Source organism: Podarcis tiliguerta (genome assembly GCF_965153285.1).
Source record: "Podarcis tiliguerta genome assembly, chromosome: 16".
NCBI lineage: Eukaryota > Metazoa > Chordata > Lepidosauria > Squamata > Lacertidae > Podarcis > Podarcis tiliguerta.
In genome coordinates this window covers 30,397,528-30,419,807 of record NC_139549.1, presented here as the reverse complement: position 1 = coordinate 30,419,807, position 22,280 = coordinate 30,397,528, and the positions used below count along the sequence as shown (strand labels likewise).

Below are 22,280 nucleotides of genomic sequence, written 5' to 3'. Positions count from 1 at the left end.
CATCACACAGAGAGTGGATGCCACCAGAATCCATCATGGGATTTTCCTTCCAGCCATTAAAGAGGAAACAGAGCTCCTTTTTCTCCTCGCTGCCTTCCCCAGTGTCAGCTACCGACACAGGCAGACTGGTAGCAAAATACACACGCAAACACATACAATGAACCTTGCACAAGTCCCTCAAGATTAGGGGCTGACAAAGAGGATGAAGGGGGTGGGGGTGGGGTGGAGAATCGGTCCTTCCTTAAAGCAGCAAAGAAAAGGGGTGCACCTCTTTTTTCGGGGGGAGGCGCCCAGATTTGATAGCATCCGTTGGGAATAAAAAGAGCCACAACCGAGAAAATAAAATAATAAAAAAAAAATCAGCCTCACCTGTTTTTCTTCTGCAAAGGGGCACGTTGGGAAGCGGCAAGAGATGTCCAGAAGGGGGTCGGAGAGGAGGGGAATAAAACGGGAAGGCATTAGCAACGTCCAGCATCAGTCCCAGTAATAATAAATAATAATAATAATAATAATAATAATAATAATAATAATAATAATAATATAGATGCATGAATGCAAACGCACCCATTAGGAGCCTTACCTGGGTTGACCAGCTTGCTTTTGTATCGTATGGCCGTGCTCATCTTTCTTTCCTAAGGGATCAGAGCGGATTGCACCAGATGTAGCTTCCTCCGGAGAGGCGAGCCACCCTCTTTTCCGATCTGCTGCTCTCCCTCCGGTCCTCCCTCCTGACTACAAAAAGGTCTCTCTCTCTCTCTCTGCATGCGCCTGTCAGCCAGAATCTGCTGCTGCTGCCGCTGCTGCTGCATTAGAGAGACTGGCCGAGGGAGAAAAATTAAAAAAAGGAAGGCGGGGCAGGATGCGGCCCAGCCCTGCCCACAGCCCTCAGCCAATCAGAGCCTCGCCCTGAGCCACCCTATCTGCATCCTCCGCCTCCTTTTCCAGCCCGCAAGCGAGCGGCCAGGGCTGGCGGTGTCTCCAGAGCATCCTTCGTTCTCCCTTTTGTTATTAGTATTACTGTTTCGTAGACATCAGATGGAAAAGGGAGGGATGGAAAAGCGAGGAGCATGGCTCTGGGCCCCCCTTCCAAGTTGGAAGCCCTCAAGCAGCTCGCAAGGAAACAGGGTCTTCTGCATGTGTGCGTGTCTAGCTGTTGGGTGGTGATAGATGATAAAGTGTGTGTCTGTGTTATATGTGTTTTTATGACACATACTTGCATGCCAGTGTGGAGTAGTGGTTAAAGTGCTAGGACATTGGGACACGGGTGGCGCTGTGGGTTAAACCACAGAGCATAGGGCTTGCCGATCAGAAGGTTGGCGGTTCGAATCCCCGCGACGGGGTGAGCTCCCATTGCTCGGTCCCTGCTCCTGCCAACCTAGCAGTTCAAAAGCACATCAAAGTGCAAGTAGATAAATTGGTACCGCTCCAGCGGGAAGGTAAACGGCATTTCCCTGCGCTGCTCTGGTTCGCCAGAAGTGGCTTAGTCCTGCTGGCCACTTGACCCGGAAGCTGTACGCTGGCTCCCTCAGCCAATAAAGTGAGATGAGCGCCGCAACCCCTGAGTTGTCTGCGACTGGACCTAATGGTCAGGGGTCCCTTTACCTTTATCTAGGACATTGGGAGGTTGGGGTTCAAATTCGCAACCAGCCACGGAGCCAACTGGGTGACTTTTGGGTCAGTTACCCTCGCTCAGCCCAAACTGCCTCACAGGGTTGTTGTGAGGGTAAAATGAAGAGCGAGAGAAGTTTGCATACCACCTTAGGCTCTCTGGAGTGGAGAGGCAGGATATAAACGTAAGAATAAACATAAAATGCTTTTTGGTAAACCGCTCTGAGGTTATTTCTACAATTAAGCGGTACAGTGTTACCTCAGGTTACATACGCTTCAGGTTAACTACGCTTCAGGTTACAGACTCCACTAACCCAGAAAGAGTGCTTCAGGTTAAGAACTTTGCTTCAGGATGAGAACAGAAATCATGCTCCGGCGGCGCAGCATCAGCAGGAGGTCCCATTAGCTAAAGTGGTGCTTCAGGTTAAGAACAGTTTCAGCTTAAGAACTGACCTCCAGAACAAATTAAGTACTTAACCCGAGGTACCACTGTATATGGATTTTATTAAGTAAAAAATAAAAAATCTGTGTAAGCCTGTGTACAATTTTTAAAGCATTGCAAGTCTGTTCTGAATGTTTGAGCGATGATGTGTCAGTCACTAAAGCCATCTATTTACTACAGTGACAGACAAAGCAGACATTATGGTCTTAAAGGCAGAAGCCAAGGCTTTAATATCTCTGTTTTGTTATTCATTGTAATTCTCGCTCTCTCTCTCTCCCCCCCCCCGTGTGTGTGTGTGTGTGTGTGTGCGTGCGCGCACGTGCGGAAGCACGCACAAACACTCAAGATACACACAAATACATGGAAGTTTATTTTGAGGGGGGAAATATTGATATTAGAATATAAGAGGATCAGTAATTGAGTAAAGAAACTTATTGATTGCAACAGCTTTATGCAGCAGGGTTGCCTGGGAGTAAGTTTCTCTGAATTCAGTGAGGCTTACTTCAAAGTGGACATAAAAATGCTCACAGTGTTTGCATATTAATATGATTATTAAAGTTAATTCATCAATTGCCTTTTAAGCCACTGTCTCAAGGTGATTTGCATCTCTCTCCTTTCTTTGGCGATCCCTCGTAGCCGAGTAAGATTATCATGAACAAGGTCTTAACAATGAGTCCAATAAGTGACTGTGGAGGCCAATTCTGGATCCACACGTCCTTTCACAATGGCGACATAGGTTTTCCAGGTGGGAGTTTATCACGGTGAGGGTTTTCCAAACATGCCTTCCTCTTAGCATGTTTCTGCCTTTCGTCCTGAGTTTGAACATCTTCAAAGCCCATGACACCTTTGGTAAAGACTGCTCTACGATTGGAGCATTCACAGGCCAGTGTTTCCCAGTTGTCGGTGTCTATACTACATTTGCCTTGAGAGTGTCTTTAAACCTGTTGTTGGCCACCAGCATTACACTTTCCATTTTTAAGTTTGGAATAGAGGAGTTGCTTTGGAAGACGATAATCAGGCATCCACACAACATGACCAGTCCAACGAAGTTGATGCTGAAGAATCATTGCTTCGACACTGGTGCTAAAAGGCTCTCCTAGTCACTGAAGACACCTGTTCCTCCAGTGACAGAGCAGCATCTAAGAGCATCTCCAAACTACAAACCTGGCAGAGTGTGATCCCATCCAAGGTCACTTACCTTTCCCTGACCAGTCCAACATGCTTGCTGGACAGCAGCACTAAAACAGCCCTAGAAGACCAATGTGTGTAACCTAGATGAGTTATAGGTGACATTTTCAAAGAAAAAATACATGCATGAGACTAAGTCATAGAGTTGACCCATTGAAATTAATGAAACTGAGAAAGTCACACTCATCAGTTTCAATGGGTCTACTCTGAGTAGGACTAGCATTGGATACAACCCAGAGGTGCCTGAACTTGTTTGGAAGTGGATCAGAGCCTTTATGGGCCTCCACATTGGAAATTAAACTATTTCCCCCTGGAAATAAACTATTTTCCCCAGCCAAACCCTCCTTCAAATTAGCAAGGGTTGGTTTCTCCACCTTGGGCAATCTTGCAAATGGGCTATTGGGTTTCAACTGCTTGCATAGGGAAGGGAGGTTCTGGCAAAAGAAAAGTGAATTTCGAAAGGGACTTGACTGGCGAGCTTGCTCCTAGGACAAGTCTTGAAAGTTTAATATTCCCACCCCTACCGCCCGTGTAACAAGAGTGGAGGCTGGGAATCCAGCATCCCTCTACAACTCTGCTCTCCTGGACGCATGGCATGCCAAGTCTATTTTTAAGGCTGGCAGCTTAATCATTTCTAAAACTCAAGCTTGGAAAGGAATTTGTCGCCTCCTTTTCAAACCTGTATTTGCCGAGTGTCGGCAATGTTGACTGGAGCCGTACAGAACAGCGGGTCTTTTGTACAATTCACCTTGTGGGGGGTGGGGGGGGTGTTTGACAGCACACAGCACGGGTTGGGTCAAAGTTTACATCAGCGATCTGTTGGTAGATCATCTGGGTGACCTGCAGGAGATCACCAAGGATTGCTGTTTCAGCAATAGCAACAAATCCACTCTCCTGGACCTAAATTAGATTTCTGAAATGAAGAAGGCTTGCGGGTAACCAGGAGAGGATATGTGTGTCTGCGTTTTTAAGGACTGTGAGCTCAGCTCTGGTACTGAAAATGAGATTGCTAGGCTCAAGATGTGCTCAGAAGCACCCAGTTCTTTAATTGTAACCAGTGGGGGGCCAGAGCTCATTGGGAATCATAGGGCAAAAGTCCGGGTGCCTGTTAGTAGGTGGAGCCAAGGAAATGGGGGGAGGAGCCAACTAATTCTGGTTTCGTCCCTATACTCTCCGCTGAGTTCTACAAAGGCAAACCCAAGACCGAGGATACCCTAATGCAGGGGTAGGCAACCTAAGGCCCATGGGCCAGAAGTGGCCCAATCGCCTTCTAAATCCGGCCCGTGGATGGTCCGGGAATCAGCGTGTTTTAACATGAGTAGAATGTGTCCTTTGATTTAAAATGCATCTCTGGGTTATTTGTGGGGCCTGCCTGATGATTTACATGAGTAGAATGTGTGCTTTTATTTCAAATGCAGCTCTGGATTATTTGTGGGGCATAGGAATTCGTTCATTTCCCCCCCAAAAAAATATAGTCCGGCCCACCACATGGTCTGAGGGACGGTGGACCGGCCCATGGCTGGAAAAGGTTGCTGACCCCTGCCCTAATGGATCGATTCTACTGATTCTAGCCGACTGCCTTTTGCAGCCCTCTCTGATTGGTAGGTCTTGGAGCTGTAGTAAAAAGAAAAAGGGAAAAGAAAAGTAGATCTATGAAACCTGTGCTCTGCACATCCCTGGCCTGCAGGATTCAGCCAGCCAGTTCCGCGTTTTAAAACTGGATAGTGCTGCTTTCTGTTTATGAAAACAAGGGTAGGCCTGGGATAGCTCAGTCGGTAAAGCATGAGACTCTTAATCTCAGGCTCATAAGTTCAAGCCCCATGTTGGGTGACAGATTCCTGCATTGGAACCGGTTTGGCTAAATGACCCTAATAGTCCCTTCCAACTATATGATTCTATCAGGCACTCAGAACACTTTCCAAGTCACATGTAGGCACCATGACCCTCAAACCAGGACTAATAACAGTTTCAGGAGAAGACCTTTTTGAAAGGGCTAGACTGAATAAGTTGGGACGCGGGGGGCGCTGTGGGTTAAACCACAGAGCCTAGGACTTGCCAGTCAGAAGGTTGGTGGTTCGAATCCCCACGATGGGGTGAGCTCCCGTTGCTCAGTCCCTGCTCCTGCCAACCTAGCAGTTCGAAAGCACGTCAAGTGCAAGTAGATAAATAGGTACCACTCCGGTGGGAAGGTAAACGGCGTTGCTCTGGTTCGTCAGAAGCGGCTTAGTCAAGCTGGCCACATGACCCGGAAGCTGTACGCCGGCTCCCTTGGCCAGTAAAGCGAGATGAGCACCGTAACCCCAGAGTCGGCCACAACTGGACCTAATGGTCAGGGGTCCCTTTACCTTAGGCTGAATAATCAACTGTTACTTAAAAGAAATACAAAAGAGAGTTTGGGGGTGTTAGGGGAGGGTAGTACCTCTTGTGGGTGACATGTCCTGCTCCTTCTAAGGTACTTTGTCCACCTTTGGTCCCCACTCTGCACTCAGATCTCACCTGTGGCTCCTACAAGCTGTAAACATGTGACAGTGGCCACACCCTGGGAATGGCTTTGACTGGCCGGGTAAACCAGGTGAGGGTAACCCTCAGTGAGTTAGGAATTTCCCCAGCGTGCAAAGACAGGCTCCAGAGGATTGTGTGGATGAGACTAAGAGTGGGTCCAACAGTCAAGGAGGCGGTTTCTGCATGTGCTGTAGAGGGAATCACGGGGCAGATGAGGCTCGTCAACCTGGGAAAGTAGCCCATTTAGGAGAAGGAAAACTCTGACCCTAAACCTTCACTGCCTTGTGGGATAGCTTCGGGAGAAGGCAAAGTATTAAACCTTATACAGTCTAGAGCAGGCATGGCCAAACTTGGGCCTCCAGCTGTTTTGGGACTACAACTCCCATCATCCCTAGCTAACAGGACCCACTGGTCAAGGATGATGGGAACTGTAGTCCCAAAACAGCTGGAGGGCCTAGTCTGGCCATGCCTGGTCTAGCGTGAATCATAGAATCATAGAATCATAGAGTTGGAAGAGACCACAAGGGCCATCGAGTCCAACCCCCTGCCAAGCAGGAAACACCACCAGAGCACTCCTGACATATGGTTGTCAAGCCTCTGCTTAATAGACCTCCAAAGAAGGAGACTCCACCACACTCCTTGGTAGCAAATTCCACTGTCGAACAGCTCTTACTGTCAGGAAGTTCTTCCTAATGTTTAGGTGGAATCTTCTTTCTTGTCGTTTGGATCCATTGCTCCGTGTCCGCTTCTCTGGAGCAGCAGAAAACAACCTTTCTCCCTCCTCTATGTGACATCCTTTTATATATTTGAACATGGCTATCATATCACCCCTTAACCTCCTCTTCTCCAGGCTAAACATGCCCAGCTCCCTTAGCCGTTCCTCATAAGGCATCGTTTCCAGGCCTTTGACCATTTTGGTTGCCCTCCTTTGGACACGTTCCAGTTTGTCAGTGTCCTTCTTGAACTGTGGTGCCCAGAACTGGACACAGTACTCCAGGTGAGGTCTGACCAGAGCAGAAGTCCCTCAGATGATTGGATGGTGCTTTGTACGCCTCCTTCCAGCAACTCCCGCAGCCAAGCTGGTGCCAAACGTATTGCTCTGCTTTCCTATGGACCACAGCAGCAAGACTTGTCACCTTGGCAGCCCAGAACTTCCATATAAACTGTCCAGGCTTTGCCCCTGGGGAGGGCACTTGTTGCTGCTACAGCAGCAGTTTGAGTTCACCCCTGGAGGTGCATTCCCTTCTCTCTCAAGTCAGGCTATTTTCTACATAAACACCTCCCATCCAGACAAGCAGGAGGCACTATTTACTGGAGTTTGGCACATTCCAAAAACTGGGGGTGTAAAGCAGAGACCCGGTGAGGCGTGTGGCCTCTCAGTCTGGCCCAAAACAGCTGGAGGGCCATACTGAGAGGCCTGGGGGGCCAAGGTCCCCCTCTCCTGCAGTAACTAATCCAGAATGCGGCAGCTAGACTGGTGACTGGGGGCGGCCGCCGAGACCACATAACACTGGTCTTGAAAGACCTACATTGGCTCCCAGTACATTTCCGAGCACAACTGAAAGTGCTGGTGTTGACCTTTAAAGCCCTAAATGGCCTTGGCCCTGTATACCTGAAGGAGCATCTCCACCCCCATCGTTCTGCCCAGACACCGAGGTACAGCACCGAGGGCCTTCTGGCAGTTCCCTCATTGCGAGAAGCAAAGCTACAGGGAACCAGGCAGAGGGCCTTCTCGGTAGTGGTACCCGCCCTGTGGAACGCCCTCCCATCAGATGTCAAAGAGAAGAACAACTACCTAACATTTAGAAGACATCTGAAGGCAGCCCTATTCAGGGAAGTTTTTAATGTGTGACATTTTAATGTATTTTTAATCTTTGTTGGAAGCCGCCTAGAGTGGCTGGGGAAACCCAGCCAGATGGGCGGGGTACAAATAATAAATTATTATTATTGTTGTTGTTGTTGTTGTTGTTAACAACTTATATTCAGGCAGGAAACTGGTGTGTTCAAGTGGCTGCTGCCATAATCAAATACCACCTTTTTGAAATGATGCAGCGATTACCGCAGGCCTTCTTCCATCACCTCTTCCGCATAAAATGCTTCCCTCATGACGACGCAAAGAAGAAAAGCTCAGAAAGTTGGCCACTGGCCTGTCGCAACAAATGCATGTAACCAAAGCTGCTTGGAAACCTCTCGAGTTCTCGGTTCAACTCAATCAATGGGGGTGGGGTGGGAAAGAAGAAATGGAGTCCATTTTGGCATGATTTTTTTAAAGGCTAGACAACCGCAAAGCCGTTTGAGTCTCTGCTGCGCAACAAAAGGCAACCTCACCGAGTCAGATCTATACATTGTTTGACAGCCTGCCACCAGAAATTTAAGTCGGATACAGACTAAATGGATAATTCAAAGCTTGTTCAGGAGACCGTGTCGTGGTGGGTTTCCTCCTAGCAAAACACCACAGAAGAGGCCTGCTGGCTGGATCCAACCAAGGGTTCCTCTAGTATAGGAATGGCCAAACTTGGCCCTCCAGCTGTTTTGGGACTACAACTCCCATCATCCCTAGCCAACAGGACCAGTGGTCAGGGATGATGGGAATTGTAGTCCCAAAACAGCTGGAGGGCCAAGTTTGGACATGCCTGCTCTAGTACGGGACAGGTAAAGGTAAAGGGACCCAGGACCATTAAGTCCAGTCACGGACGACTCTGGGGTTGTGGTGCTCATCTCACTTTACTGGCTGAGGGAGCCGGCGTACAGCTTCCGGGTCATGTGGCCAGCATGACTAAGCCGCTTCTAGCGAACTAGAGCAGCGCACGGAAACACCGTTTACCTTCCCGCCGGAGCGGTACTTATTTATCTACTTGCACTTTGACGTACTTTTGAACTGCTAGGTTGGCAAGAGCTGGGACCAAGCAATGGGAGCTCACCCCGTTGCGGGGATTCGAACCATCAACCTTCTGATCGGCAAGCCCTAGGCTCTGTGATTTAGACCACACCGCCACCCACTCTAGTACGGGGCAGAGGGAGAGGTAATTTGCAGCTCTTGACTTAATCTCAGAAGACGTCTGCAAGAGATCATTTCAGAGCTATCCTTCCATCTCTTGGCGGGCTGCTAGATGGGGAGTGGGAGGGCTAAAAGAGAGGGAGAAAGGGATTGCCCCACCCACTTTTTGCTCTAGTCCCACCCACTTTGGCTTTGGTCCTGCCCACTGCTGGTTTTAGTCCCGCCCACCACTAGCATGTGTCTCCAGAGAGAGAGAGAAAGGCTCCGCCTCCACCACCAGATGCTGGTGAAGCAGATGCTCCCAGGATGCTTTGGGGAAAGTCATGTGTCATGGACTGGCTGGATGCAGAGGAGTGATAGACGTGGAAGGCACCGGCTGTGGAGCCCCCAAGGGAAGACAGCTCAGAGTCGGGAGGGGGGGGTTGGATGGCGGTGAGTGGTCAGAGGGAACAGACTGGGAACAGGTGGTGTCAGAAGGTGAAGAGGCAACAGGATTTCATGAGCAGGAAGAAGCTGGGGCAGAGAGCAGTCCAGAATCAGAGGATAGTCAAGATGCAGAGTGGAGGCAGGCTGCTGAAGAAGACAGGGAATCTCCCCCTCCTGCTGTGACCAGCTCCCATCTCCACTAGTCTCCCAGAACACGCAGAGAGATGAAGAGGGCAGAGCAACGAGAGACAAGACGAAGGAGCTTCAGATTGCTGGGGAAGGACCTGGGGATGGAGCCTTAGAGAGCAGCGGGAAGGCAGGGACCTTCAGTCCTCGCAACTGCCTCATTGGGGCAAGACCAGGATTCCTCAACCTCGGCCCTCCAGATGTTTTTGGCCTACAACTCCCATGATCCCTAGCTAGCAGGACCAGTGGTCAGGGATGATGGGAAGTGTAGTCTCAAAACATCTGGAGGGCCGAGGTTGAGGAAGCCTGGGCAAGACCTACTGGGAAGAGTTGCTGTGATCACTAGGTCTGCTTGGGTTTCTTTGAATAAAGAGTTCACTGACACTAGAAATTTTCTTGCTGACCTGCCCCTGACTCCAGCTCCTGACATGCTTTTTTTCTTTTTTTTTATAAGATATTTATTAAAGTTTTCAATATATTACAAAAGTTAGAAAAAAGAAAAAAAGAAAAAGAAAACACAAAATAGGAACAATTAAAAACAAATCCGTCTTTCCATGACTTATCTTTCATTTACTTGTTTCCCTGACCTCCCCACACCTCCCTTTCTTGCATTCCAGTTCAATTGGTTAATTCAGCAAATCCTTTCCCTCTTTAATTTTATCTTATCTTTTATCTTAATATATTATAACTTTGAGTTATCACCTGTTAACAATCCATTTTTACATATTCCTTAACATTACTACTAAAAAATCCCACTTAGCTTCAATCCAACATCATTCTAACATTCATTAATTTTACAATGTTTTTGTAAATAGTCTTTAAATTTCTTCCAATCTTCTTTCACTGACTCTTCTCCCTGGTCTCGGATTCTGCCGACCTGACATGCTTTTTTTAAAGTGCTACGATACTGCTTTGAATGCAGAGTGTGGATGTGGGCCTTCGGATAGAGGCTGCAAAGCCTGTGAGTCAGACCTGGGCTACTAAGCCATTTGCAATGGCTCAGCAGTTCCTGGCACAACGGCACAACGGGGAAGAAAATCTCATCCCCTCCTCTCTTCCCTGCCAACACCACCAGCACCAAGCAGAATCAGAGCACTCAGGAAACAAGTCTATGGGAAGCTTAGAAGAGTTTACATTACTGTGAAGAGAATGACAGCTCATTTCCTCAACAGTGATAGTCCGTGGTTTTAATCTACATATCTTTCTTGCCTTTATGGACCCTTTGATTCAGACCCTGGCTGAAGTTCTTCCCTTATAAGGCTGAATGCACACCATACATTTAAAGCACATCCCTCCTCCCCGAAGAATTGCGGGAACTATAGTTTACCCCTCACAGAGGCTACAATCCCCAACACCCTTAAGAAATCACTGTCCTGTTTTCTTTGCAGGAGGGGAATGTGCTTTGAATGTATGGCGCATATGCAACCTAAGAAATGGATTCCCCATTGACATTCCCTGGGATTTTAGGGAACTATTTGTATGCTCAGTGTTTAGGTAATCAAAGACAGTGACTTGTTTATTTTCCCATCAGCAATCCATGCCGAAGATCAACCCAAACTACCACATCAGTTTCAATTTCTGGAGGGGGGCCAACACCCTGCAAGGGTTTCCCCCATGAAAACACAGTAAGACAGCTGTGTTCCTTATGCACATTTATTTGGGAGAAAGCTCTGGTGAATACAGACTTGCTCCAGAACAAATAGGCACGGGATTGGGCTGCAGCAAAACTACAGAAGGGTGCCATGACTTCCAAAATGAGCAGGGGAGAGCAATTGCCTTGCATATCCCATTTCCGGGGATGGCTGGTGCCCATTTGGGTGGCAAGCAAGGTCAGGGAGCCCAATGGTAGGTGGAGCAAGAGGCAGAGCCAACTAATTCTGGTTTTGCCCCCATATTCCTCCTCTTTGCTGAGTTCTACAACACTGAAACTTGAGAGGAGGAAGCAAACAGTTCCCTCCCCTCTGGGCAGGTTGTAAGGAAGATGGCAAGAGAGGTGGGGGCGGGCTGAGGTTGGTGGGGCAGAGCCCAATTTGCCTCAAGGACCAGCCCCAGCTGCCTACTTGTGGGCTTCCTAGAGGCATCTGCTTGGCCAGTTGTAGGGGGAGACGATGCTGGACTAGATTAAGGTTATCAATTTTTTTCCAATGAATCCAGGGACACTAAATACATACATACATACATACATACATACATACTACACGTTCGGGATGTTGATGCTGCAGCGATGGTGGTGGCAGAGGGGCGGCCACCACCTTGACGTCAACCATGTTTCCCCTTCCTCCGAGGCTCATATCTCCTTTCTCCATGAGCCTGGGCAGCCCCCGAGTTATTGGTTCGGTGGTGGTGGTGGTGGTGAAGCGGTGTGCGATGGGTCAGGGCAGTGAGGCTCGGGCAGCGCAATGTCTCCCTTCTCATCGAAGCAGCCCCAATCCCATTCCTACCTGTGTGCAAGCAGGAGGGAGGCTTCCCATTGCCTAACTGAGAGATCCCTGCCCCCTCTGCCTGCACGCAAGGTCTGATAGGCAGCGTAAGCCTCCCTTCACAGCTGAGAGATCCCCACCCCGCTCCTGCTTGCAAGCAAGTAGGAGTTGGGAGGCTGCTCCGATAGGCAGCATGAAGCCTTCGTTCACAGTTTAGTTGCTGGGGTCAGTGAAGGTGGAGTCAGCCCGGAAGCTGCATCTTAGAGCCCCATCACCACCATCATATGGGGACTTCCGAGCAGCTCCTGAAACCAGCCCAAGCCAACTGCTCCAGGCTACTGAGACTGCCGCTGCTGTGTTTCCCGGGGACATTAGATGAAATCTGGGGACATTCCGGGGATGGAATTTGTCCGGGGACTTATTTGCAAATCGGGAAATGGGGACATCTGGTAACCCTAGACTAGATTGACACTTTGCCTGATCCAGCCAAGTTCTTATACGAATCAGTCCCAGTGACTTTCAAGTCAGAATTAGGTTGCTGCAAAGCTGCACAGCAGTCTCTTCCTTGCAAGTATCTAAGAATGATAATAGGATTTAAGGTGGGTTTGTTTTTACACATTTGTGTTTTATTTTGATCAGGGCTCACCAACGTTTTTGCTAACCAGTGAAAGAGTTGTGGACACAACTGTACATACTTGAGTGACGCGGGTGGCACTGTGGTCTAAACCACCTAGCCTCTTGGGCTTGCCAGTTGGAAGGTCGGCAGTTTGAATCCACACGATGGAGTGAGCTTTCATTGCTCTGTCCCAGCTCCTGCCAACCTAGCAGTTCAAAAGCACACCAGTGCAAGTAGATAAATGGGTACTGCTGTGGCGGGAAGGTAAACGGCATTTCCATGCGCCCTGGTTTCCGTCAAGGTGTTCCATTGCGCCGGAAGCGGTTTAGTCCTGCTGGCCACATGACCTGGAAAGCTGTCTGTGGACAAACACCAGCTCCTTCCCCCTGAAAATGAGATGAGCGCCGCAACCCCATAATCGCCTTTGACTGAACTTAACCATCCAGGGGTCCCTTAAAAAGGTAAAGGCAAAGGACCCCTGACAGTTAAGTCCAGTCGTAAACGACTCTGAGGTTGCGGCGCTCATCTCGTTTTACAGGCTGAGGGAGCCAACGTTTGTCCACAGACAGTTTTTCCGGGTCATGTGGCCGGCATGACTAAGCTGCTTCTGGGGCATCGGAACACCGAAACCAGAGCAGCGCACAGATACACTGTTTTACCTTCCCGCCAGAGCGGTACCTATTTATCTACTTGCACTGGCGTGCTTTTGAACTGCTAGGTTGGCAGGACCTGGGACAGAACAATGGGAGTTCACCCCATTGCGGAGATTCGAACCGCCGACCTGAGGCTCAGTGGTTTAGACCACAGCACCACCAGCGTCCCTAGGGGTCCCTTACCTTTACCTTTTATACTTGAACACGCCACACTCATGCCTAACCAGTTGCTGGAAACTGCAGGAGAGGAGAGTACAGTACTCTTGTGTTTGGGCCCTGCTTGCAGGTTCCCCACAGGCATCTGATTGGCCGCTGTAAGAACAGCATCCTGGCCTAGATGGGCCATTCTCCAGCAGGCTCTTCTTACACTTTAACTAGCATTGTGTTTTCATTCCCCACCCCCACCCCACCAACCGAATTTTGGGGGTGCAGGCTCAGTCACTTTCCTGAAGACTGTGGCTGGAGAGTGAAGAGGGGTAGGTATCCTGTGGTCCTCCAGATGTGGCTGAACTTCAACACCCATCTGCCCCAGCCAACGTGGACGGTGGTCAGGGGTGATGGGAGTTGTAGTCCAACCACAACCAGAGGGCCATAGGACCCCCATCCCCGGGTCTTTACAGATTCTGCCGACGTATTTTGTTTAGTGAACCAAAATAGAAGGATTTTAAAAAACCACACGCTTTACCTCCCCTTGTGTCTGTTCAATTTATTACAAAACTGCAAAGGGATGTTTAGTGTCATGATACAATATAAAATAATTGTGAAAATACCGTTGTTCTTTCAACCGAGGAAAAACAAAACCTGTTCCGATAGAAAAGGTTGCTAATTAGTACCTGAAAAATTCAAGGCGGATCTTCTAGGAGGCCTCTGAGAATATTTGGCATGTTAAGACATTTGCATGATTTTAAGGCATCGCGGGTAAAAGGATGGCTCATCCTCCCCCATCACTTTAGTGTTCTGTACCGTTTATTTGTATTTTTATAATAATAATTAAAAAAAACCAGGAAGCACCAAGGGGAATTCTACCCCAGAGAGCCAAAGCACAGGTGACAACACAGCCTTCACTGACCTAGCGCCTTCCAGATGTTTTGCACTACAATTCCCACTAGCCCATTGGCTCGGGCTGGTGGAAACTGTATGCCAACACATCTGGAGGGTGTTAGGTTGGCAAAGACTGGCTTACAGAGACAGACATTTTTTTTTAGTGAGAGAAGAATGTTGGTCCCATAAGCACTCAAAGTAGCATCATTCCATTTTAAACAGTCATGAGTTCCCCCAAAGAATCCTGGGGACTGTGGTTTGTTAAGGGGACCAAGAGTTATTAGGAGACTCCTATTCTCAGCACCCTTAACAAACTACATATCCCAGCATTCTTTGGGGGAAGCTGTGACTGTTTAAAAGTGGGGTGGTACTGCTTTAAACATACAGTGCGGACGGGGCTGTTGTAAACTAGCAACAAGTTACACAATGGTTACAACAAAGCCTAAACAAAATGTAGTTAGGAGACTGCAGACATTTATGGTAAACAGGTCACCGCGTCTTTTAGTAAGAAAGTTGCCACACACACACAAAAAAAGGTATCATGTTAGCCTAGCTAAACAAAACAGAACATGGGTCATCAACCTACTCTCAAAGCCGACTGCATACAAAATGGCATATTTGCTTTTGAATAATAATAAAAAGGAGAGAGGGAAAGATAAGGAAAAGTAAGTCCCACATTATAAGCACGAGCATATTATTACCAACAGGGTGATATAAGCAACATGATTAAGGAGAGGTATATATATATATACGCGGAGAAGAAGAGAAGCTGCTTTCCAATATGATCTTCAAGACCGCCAGCTGCTCCTCGTAGCATCCAGCCCTGCGTCCAGGCATGATCCACTGGCGTTTCACTAGTGTCACCGTTCAGTTTCAGATAAAGCACTGACCCATTTTAAGAGCATTGAGTAGCCACTGTAAGAAAAAGAAGAAAAGGCCGTAGACTTCCTTCCACAGGTAGATCACCCTGTGCAAACGAACACAGCACAGATCCATTCTATTGAAAGAAACAGAAAACTTTCCCATGGACACAATTCCCTGGTATTGGCTTTCGTGCTCTCAATGCAGGACATGCCCTCCCCCACTGAAATACCAGAGCTCCCCCCCATCAGTGTTGGCATGCCGCCGGCTCCAGAAGACTCACCTGTTTACTCAAGCATTTCCCTGAATGGAACCTGCAATTTTACGGTTTTGAGAGTTTAAACATTTTATTTTAGTTTTACTCTTTGTTTTATTGTAATTTTAATTAAGGATAGGTTAATGCCCCAATGGATTTGTAATTGCGTATTTTAATTACGTGTTGACTTAATTATGCATTGATTTGATTGTGCATTGATTTCATAGTTGCAAACTACTTAGCAGCCATTCTGGCATCTAAATTAAATAGTAATAGCAGTTACTAAACATCCGAGCAGTTCAAACATACGAAGTTGTGCACATGCTGTCTGCCTCCAAATCATGCGAATGATACCAGTGTGTGTGTGTGTGGTGTTTTGTGTGTGGGTATACATAAGCTGCCTTGAGTCCCAGTCTGGGAAAAAGGCAGGATATTATCTGTTATTGTTATTATATTGTCAATTTAGCCCTTTCAATAGTTAGGCACCACACACATTTTTATTTTTATTTTAAGAAAGGGAGGAACCTGGAAAAAAAAAACCTATCCTGCCAATTTCCTGGAAGCAGACTAAAATTAAGGGAAAGCTACCTAAATTTGCTCCAGGGCAGATTACATTTTATTAGACACAATCCAGCAGCAGCAGCAGCAGCATCTTGTTTTTCCAGTTTCTTTGAGAAAGTGCCAGTTGTGCTGGGTTAGGCACTGTGTCCTAATTGAAAAACAGGGCAAGAGCAAAATGGGAAACGAGGAATCTGAGTCCAGAGATCTTTGGCAAGAGAATTAGGCCAGGGAGGGTCTGAAGAACCGTAAAAAGAGGGAGGGCAGGGCTGCAGACCCACCCTCCCCTCGCCCCGGGACTATCTCAGGTTTCCACTTTGAATTCCCAGATTTGAAAACGTCAGCCTTTTTATCCTTCTACTTGGGGAGACATTTTTTTGAAAGCAGGCTGGCCATATTCTGCTAAATTACTCACCAAGGCATAGTGCAGTTAGAGAACTTTCAGGCAGGGGTGGGGGGGGATGTCAGGCCCAGGGCCCAAATGCAGCCATCCAGGCTTCTCTATGTCAGCCGTAGAGCTTTAACCAAGCCATACCCTGTTCTCCCCAGACCCTCAATGGCCCTGCTTCACACATTCTGGGGGTGATGAGCATTTTAGTCTGCAACATCTGGCGGGCACGCTCCTACCCCTGACCTAAACCACTGCTGTTGCTGTTTCGAAGGACCTTTGCAACAGTACACTGTGGGCTCGGCAGCTGCAACCAGCTCTAAATTCTGCTCGCTGTAAATGTTGCAGTCCTGCCTTGACACTGTTGGTTTCCCCAGAAGAGTCATATTTTTAAATCAGACGTTACACACTGACAGATAAGCGCTGGAACGGCAAAGTTAACAGGTTGACACCTTAACACGCCTTTATTTATTGCCGAGGCCATGAAAGGACAGGAAGCAGCAGTCAAGCTCTGTTCCACTATTCCTGGATCCAGCCCCAGTTTAGACTCCCCCCCCCCCCCCAGCTACCAATTGCCATGGCGAAGGTAATCAGAGGGAGAAGCTGTAGCAGCCCCTCCAGGGTGCTTGCTTCCAGATCCCATGACTTGCTGAATTACTGCCTGCCGTAATTCAGGGGAGGGATTTGGGGAAACAGAAAGTCGAGATAGGCTAATGACCATCCCTGAAAGAGTGCGCTGTTCAAATTCCATATTTTGATGTTAGAACAAAGTTTGTGAGGCATCACAGCATGCAAAAAAGAGTGCTGGAGGTGGGTAGTCTTAAGGGCTAGGCCAGCGTTTCCCAAACTTGGGTCTCCAGCTGTTTTTGGACTACAACTCCCATCATCCCTAGCTAGCAAGACCAGTGGCCAGGGATGGTGGGAACTGTAGTCCAAAAACAGCTGGAGACCCAAGTTTGGGAGGAAACTCAACTAGGCCCTTCAGTTCAGGAACAACTTGAACCTGCAGTTAGGTCCTGCTTAAGTTAGGGGCTTCCTGTAGGAATTTGGCTGGCCACTGTGAGAACAGAGTGCTGCACTAGGATGGGCCTTTGGCCTAATCAAGCAGGATTTTTCTGTTCTCATCTACTGAACTGCAGCCACAAGCCTTGCAGTTACTCCTAACAGGTTTCACTTTCAGATGAGCACCAGGGCACTCCCTGGTCTGAAAGCCCTGGGTTTCTCCTTTCTTAACAGGTTAATAGCTAGCCCATCTGGCATCTCCACTAAAGCGAAATAAAACTGCTTTCTTCAACCTAGTGCCGCCCCCCACCCCAGATGTTCTGGACTATAACTCCCATCAGGCCCAGCCAGCAGGGCTGTGCTGACTAGGCCTGTCAGGAGTTGCATTCCAAAATACCTGGAGGGCACCACGTTGGGGGAGTCTGCCTGATAACCGCCCTGCTTCGATCCAAATCCGTTAAGCTGTTTTATAACATGACTGAATTGCAGAATTCTGGCAGGAGGCCACTTCATACCCGTGGATATTTATGCAGCTGTGCTGGGAACATAGTTGAGCAGTCCAGGTAAGAGCAGAGGAAGATGCTAAAATATTTGGGACATTCGCCTCAGAGGCAGGATTGACAGAAAAGCTTACACCACAGCAGGTGAAAGGGTTAGTCACGAATCTCTCAAGACCTCGCACAAGAGGCCAAAACAAAACCCTTGGTCCACTGCAACTGAGTATTATGAATGTAAATGTCATAAGAAGCCCTTGGGATAGAAAAGCATACTTGCAGGAAGCGGTGTAAAGGTAAAGGTACCCCTGCCCGTACGGGCCAGTCTTGACAGACTCTAGGGTTGTGCGCCCATCTCACTCAAAGAGGCTGGGGGCCAGCGCTGTCCGAAGACACTTCTGGGTCACGTGGCCAGCGTGACATCGCTGCTCTGGCGAGCCAGAGCCGCACACGGAAACGCTGTTTACCTTCCCGCTAGTAAGCGGTCCCTATTTATCTACTTGCACCCAGGGGTGCTTTCGAACTGCTAGGTTGGCAGGCGCTGGGACCGAACAACGGGAGCGCACCCCGCCGCGGGGATTCAAACCACCGACCTTTCGATCAGCAAGCCCTAGGCGCTGAGGCTTTAATCGACAGCGCCACCCGCGTCCCTAGGAAGCGGTGTAGATCAAGGTAAATTGGCTGCCTCTTCGTTGATGAGCAAGGGTTAAACCCTGCTCTGTTCAGCACTCTTTCAGGCTAACCTCCTATCGATTCAGGAAGCTGTTTGCTACCACAATCCCCTACTAAAACTGATTCCACCATTTCCCCCCATTATTTTAGTAGACCAGTCCATGCAAACCTGCATGGGATTCCCCACTAAAACGATAGAAAGCTCCCTTTTAGCAGGGGATTCCAAAGTCCACCCATCCCTGAATCACGAAAAGGCAGGCATCAGAATCTCTTGCTAGAACAGAGGGGTCCTTTTTAACATGCTAAAATGAGGGAAGAACCTTTCCCTTTTCGCAGAACCATGCAAGGTGCTTTGAAGTCCTGACTTTGGGATTTGCCATTATAATGCCATTATGGCACCATGTGATTGACAGGTGGGGAACCCCACCCACCTTCCGAATTTGGCCGGTGAGTCCAATTCTAATTAAGCTCTGGCCCATGGAGTCAAAAAGCTTCGCCGCTCCTGGCCTAACCTCTCTCACAAGGTTCCAGCTGTTGAACCCCACTCCCTTGCCTCAGAGGACATCAGTCAAAGCTGTTGTCTGGTAGGGAGAAGCAGAAGGGGAACATAAGGGAGGAACACAGATGAGGATAGCAAATGAATAAATCCTGGCGCCATAGGGGACACCATGTTGTTTCTGTCCCCGATACCAGAATGGGGCTCTTTTTATTGAGATAATCGTTCATAAGCTACTTTGATCACCTCTCAGGGTTACAAAGCAGGATATAGTAATCTAGATCAGCGGTTCTCAACCTGTGGGTCCCCAGATGTTATTGAACTACAGCTCCCATCATCCCTAAGCTCTGGCCTTGCTAGCTGAGGGTGATGGGAGTTGTAGTTCAACAACATCTGGGGACCCACAGGTTGAGAAAGCCTGATCTGAATGAATGAATAAAATATTTTGTAAGGATAAAGTGCAGAGGCCGTGGGGTGGGTGGGACTACAATCATGTAGATCACCTTGAGATCCTTGGCGGAAAGATGGGGTATAAAAGAAATTGATGGGTTAATGAATAAATAAAATGATAAGATTGCTAATTCCCCCAGCCTCCTGTTTGTTTACCAACACAATTCTCCACGTGGGTTGCAGGTGTGCCATCAAGAGAAAATATGAAATCTGGAAACATTCCCTTTGTCCTGAACACATCAGTGACACCGATTGATGTATTTCAATCAGTCACCAACATTCTGGGTATTTTCACTTCTTTGCATTTACAAAATAAAAAAAGGGAATTTGCGGGGTGAAGCTTACAGAAGTCAAAAGGATACACCACAACTCCGCCTGAAAAAGATCACTGACAAAAATTGTGAAATGACACTAACACCAAAAGGATTAGAGGAGACGAGGAAGCCACATGGAGCCAAACTTTCACAATCATTTAAAAACTGGCCGCATGAGGAGAAATAAAACATGGATCACTAGTCATAGGATATTACTTGTTTTGGCTCTGCTTTTTTTTTTTTAAAGCACTCCTACTTGAACAGTTTGTGTTCTCTCTTACCTCAAGGATTAAAAGCTTAATACAAAACCCAAATCCTCTTTTAGCACAATATTAGTTATTGTACTTTTAAAATCATATACAGCACCTTCCTCCCCCCACTAGCAATGCAAGGATGTTAAGAACACTAACACATGGGCCACAAATCTGGAGCTTCGTTTCAGCTTCCTGAAGTATCAGAATGCAACCCTCCCGTCTTTAAATGGAAAGAAGCAGGTTCCTAGTCCTCATGATTATGATACAGTGATAAAACTGATGAAAGGACAAAAACCCAATGAATAAAAGGGATTTCAGGGCTCTGGGGGGGAAACCTTTTACGCCCTAGATGATTCCCTGCCTTTTTCTACATGGATGCTAACTGTCTCCTATGACTCCTACTGCTATCCCCACCATCAAGGTGGCATTGAGAGAAACAGAACGGAAAGAACAGAGATAGGGGAGGTTATCCTCCCCATTTCCTTTACTCCTCCCTTTCATACCGCACCACTTGCCCTCCGGATGAGCAACCAGCGAAACACTACTCATGAGCTCCACCAGAAACTCCATCCCAACAGTATTTCATGCTTCCCAAAATACTGTTCAACAGTGTTACTTGTTGTCAGTGCCTGTGGGCTAAAGGGATACAGCACAATCTTCCCCAGAATCTATTCTCTGGGTTCTTCATTATCTCCTGAGCTCGGGCAGGTGGCTGCTGGCAAGAGGGCCTTCCCCCTAAACAAACCGCAAGTGGTTTGTTGTTTGGTAGAAATAAACCATGAGCCACGAATTGGGCCAACGAGAAAAGTCTAATGGTTTGTTGCTCTCAGTGAGAAGTGGGAAGGCGCAAATAGTGGGATTTTGAGCAGCGTGCACTGCTTGTTCGTATTAAAATATAGTTAGGCTATAGAATAAAAAAACTGTAGAGTTGGAAGGGACCCGAGGGTCATCTAGACCAACCCCCTGCAATGCAGGAAAATGCAGCTGTTCTATAAGGGGATCCAACATGCAGCCTTGGCGTTTATCAGCACCATGCTCTAACTAACTGAGCTATCTAAGACCTGAGATTTACATCAGGGGAAACCCACTCAGCCGTAAAACTCAGTGGGTAGCCTTGGTGAAGTTGACACTCTCTGTCTCTGTCTCTGTCTCTGTCTCTCTCTCTGCCAAGCTTACCTCATAGGGCTGTTGAGAATATGAGAGTGCAACATACTGAGCCTCATGCTCCATGGAGGAAAGGCAGGATGCACATAAGATTAATGAGTTAAGGAGAAAAAGGGTTGCTCCCACCTCACCGGAGCATGCAATGACCTCATGTTAAGGAAGATCACTACCATGTGAGCGTAATCCGCAGATCCAAGCAACCACAAAACACCCAGAAAAATCTTCCCTCTTTCAAAGCCACAAATCTCTACGTCTTCGCAGAGCATAAAAAGAACCGGAATTTTTCATTATTTCAGCATTACCCTTCAAAAAGACGGAGGAAGCTTCAAGCAGCAAGTGAACCTCATCGGAGCAAATCCCAACACATTTTCTGCAGACGCAACAAAGCAGACGGGCCGGCGTGACTCACGGCGAGGCAGGGGAGCCAGAGCGTTGGGGCAGCTCACCCTGCCTTGGTTAGCAAAACACCCCGGAGGCTACAAGGTGGTTGCTCCAAAAAGGCTAGAATTCTGCCTAAGCTTCACATTCCAGGCATCAGAAGCTACAGACACAAATACATCCTTCCTCCCCCACTAACCCCCCGAGATGACTTTTCTCATCACATCAGTTTGGCATCGGACCATGATTAAAGTCTGGTTGCTAGGGCAACGCCACACATATTTTTCTTTTAGAACCCCACGTATCCATTATTGTAGGGAGTGGGCTGTTTTTTCAGTTCTTTGCAATGTGCCTGTCAGGAGCATGACTAATGGCTTTAAAAGCAAGATAAACCACACGTTGTGATAATACGGTCAAGTTAGGCGAAAGCAGCTCAAGACGCCCCCACCCCCTTAAAAAAAAAAGCCAAACACAATAAACTCTTCCATCGTTATGCAGGAACATTACAAGACAGGTGGGATGAGTTAATTGTCGCAGTCTTTTCCAGAGTTTAAATTCTTGACTCTGTCCCAAAGACACCCCAGTTGCTATGTTAAATCAGCCTTCCTCAACCTGATGTCTCAGACAACAACTTCCATCATCCTTGACTACTGGGAATGCTGGCTGGGGCTGATGGGACTTGGAGTCCAACAACATGGGAGGGAGGGCAACAAGTTAAGGCAGACTGCCCTAAACGAACTGAGCAGAATATGAAGGCAATCCAATCTTGCAAGTTTTTAATTTAGTGATGGGAGATTATTCTTTGCCAAAAAAATCTGGAGGGGGAGGCAGATTTATGTTGCTAATTCTCATTTCCAGAAAGAAAAACAGAAAGCCATCTCTATCACCTTACCGCAGCTATTTCGGCAACACA

At 47.8% G+C, this 22,280-nt stretch overlaps 3 protein-coding genes across 3 annotated transcripts in view; 1 reads left to right on the top strand and 2 right to left on the bottom strand.

Moving 5' to 3' along the window:
* Positions 1-808, bottom strand: part of SEPTIN5 (septin 5) — a 79,197-nt gene extending 78,389 nt beyond the window's left edge. Inside the window, exons 1-2 of the mRNA XM_083418341.1 lie at positions 581-808; positions 370-380 (exon numbers count right to left, since the gene is read on the bottom strand). Coding sequence (XP_083274467.1) covers positions 370-380; positions 581-623 — 54 coding nt within the window. The 5' untranslated portion in view covers positions 624-808. The remainder of the gene's footprint in view (positions 1-369; positions 381-580) is intronic.
* Positions 1-22,280, top strand: part of HIRA (histone cell cycle regulator) — a 378,609-nt gene that overhangs the window by 122,158 nt on the left and 234,171 nt on the right. The window lies entirely within an intron of this gene.
* Positions 13,733-22,280, bottom strand: part of LOC310666847 (septin-2) — a 63,750-nt gene continuing 55,202 nt past the window's right edge. Inside the window, exon 13 of the mRNA XM_083418350.1 lies at positions 13,733-14,995. The gene's annotated coding sequence lies outside the window, so the exon portion shown is untranslated. The remainder of the gene's footprint in view (positions 14,996-22,280) is intronic.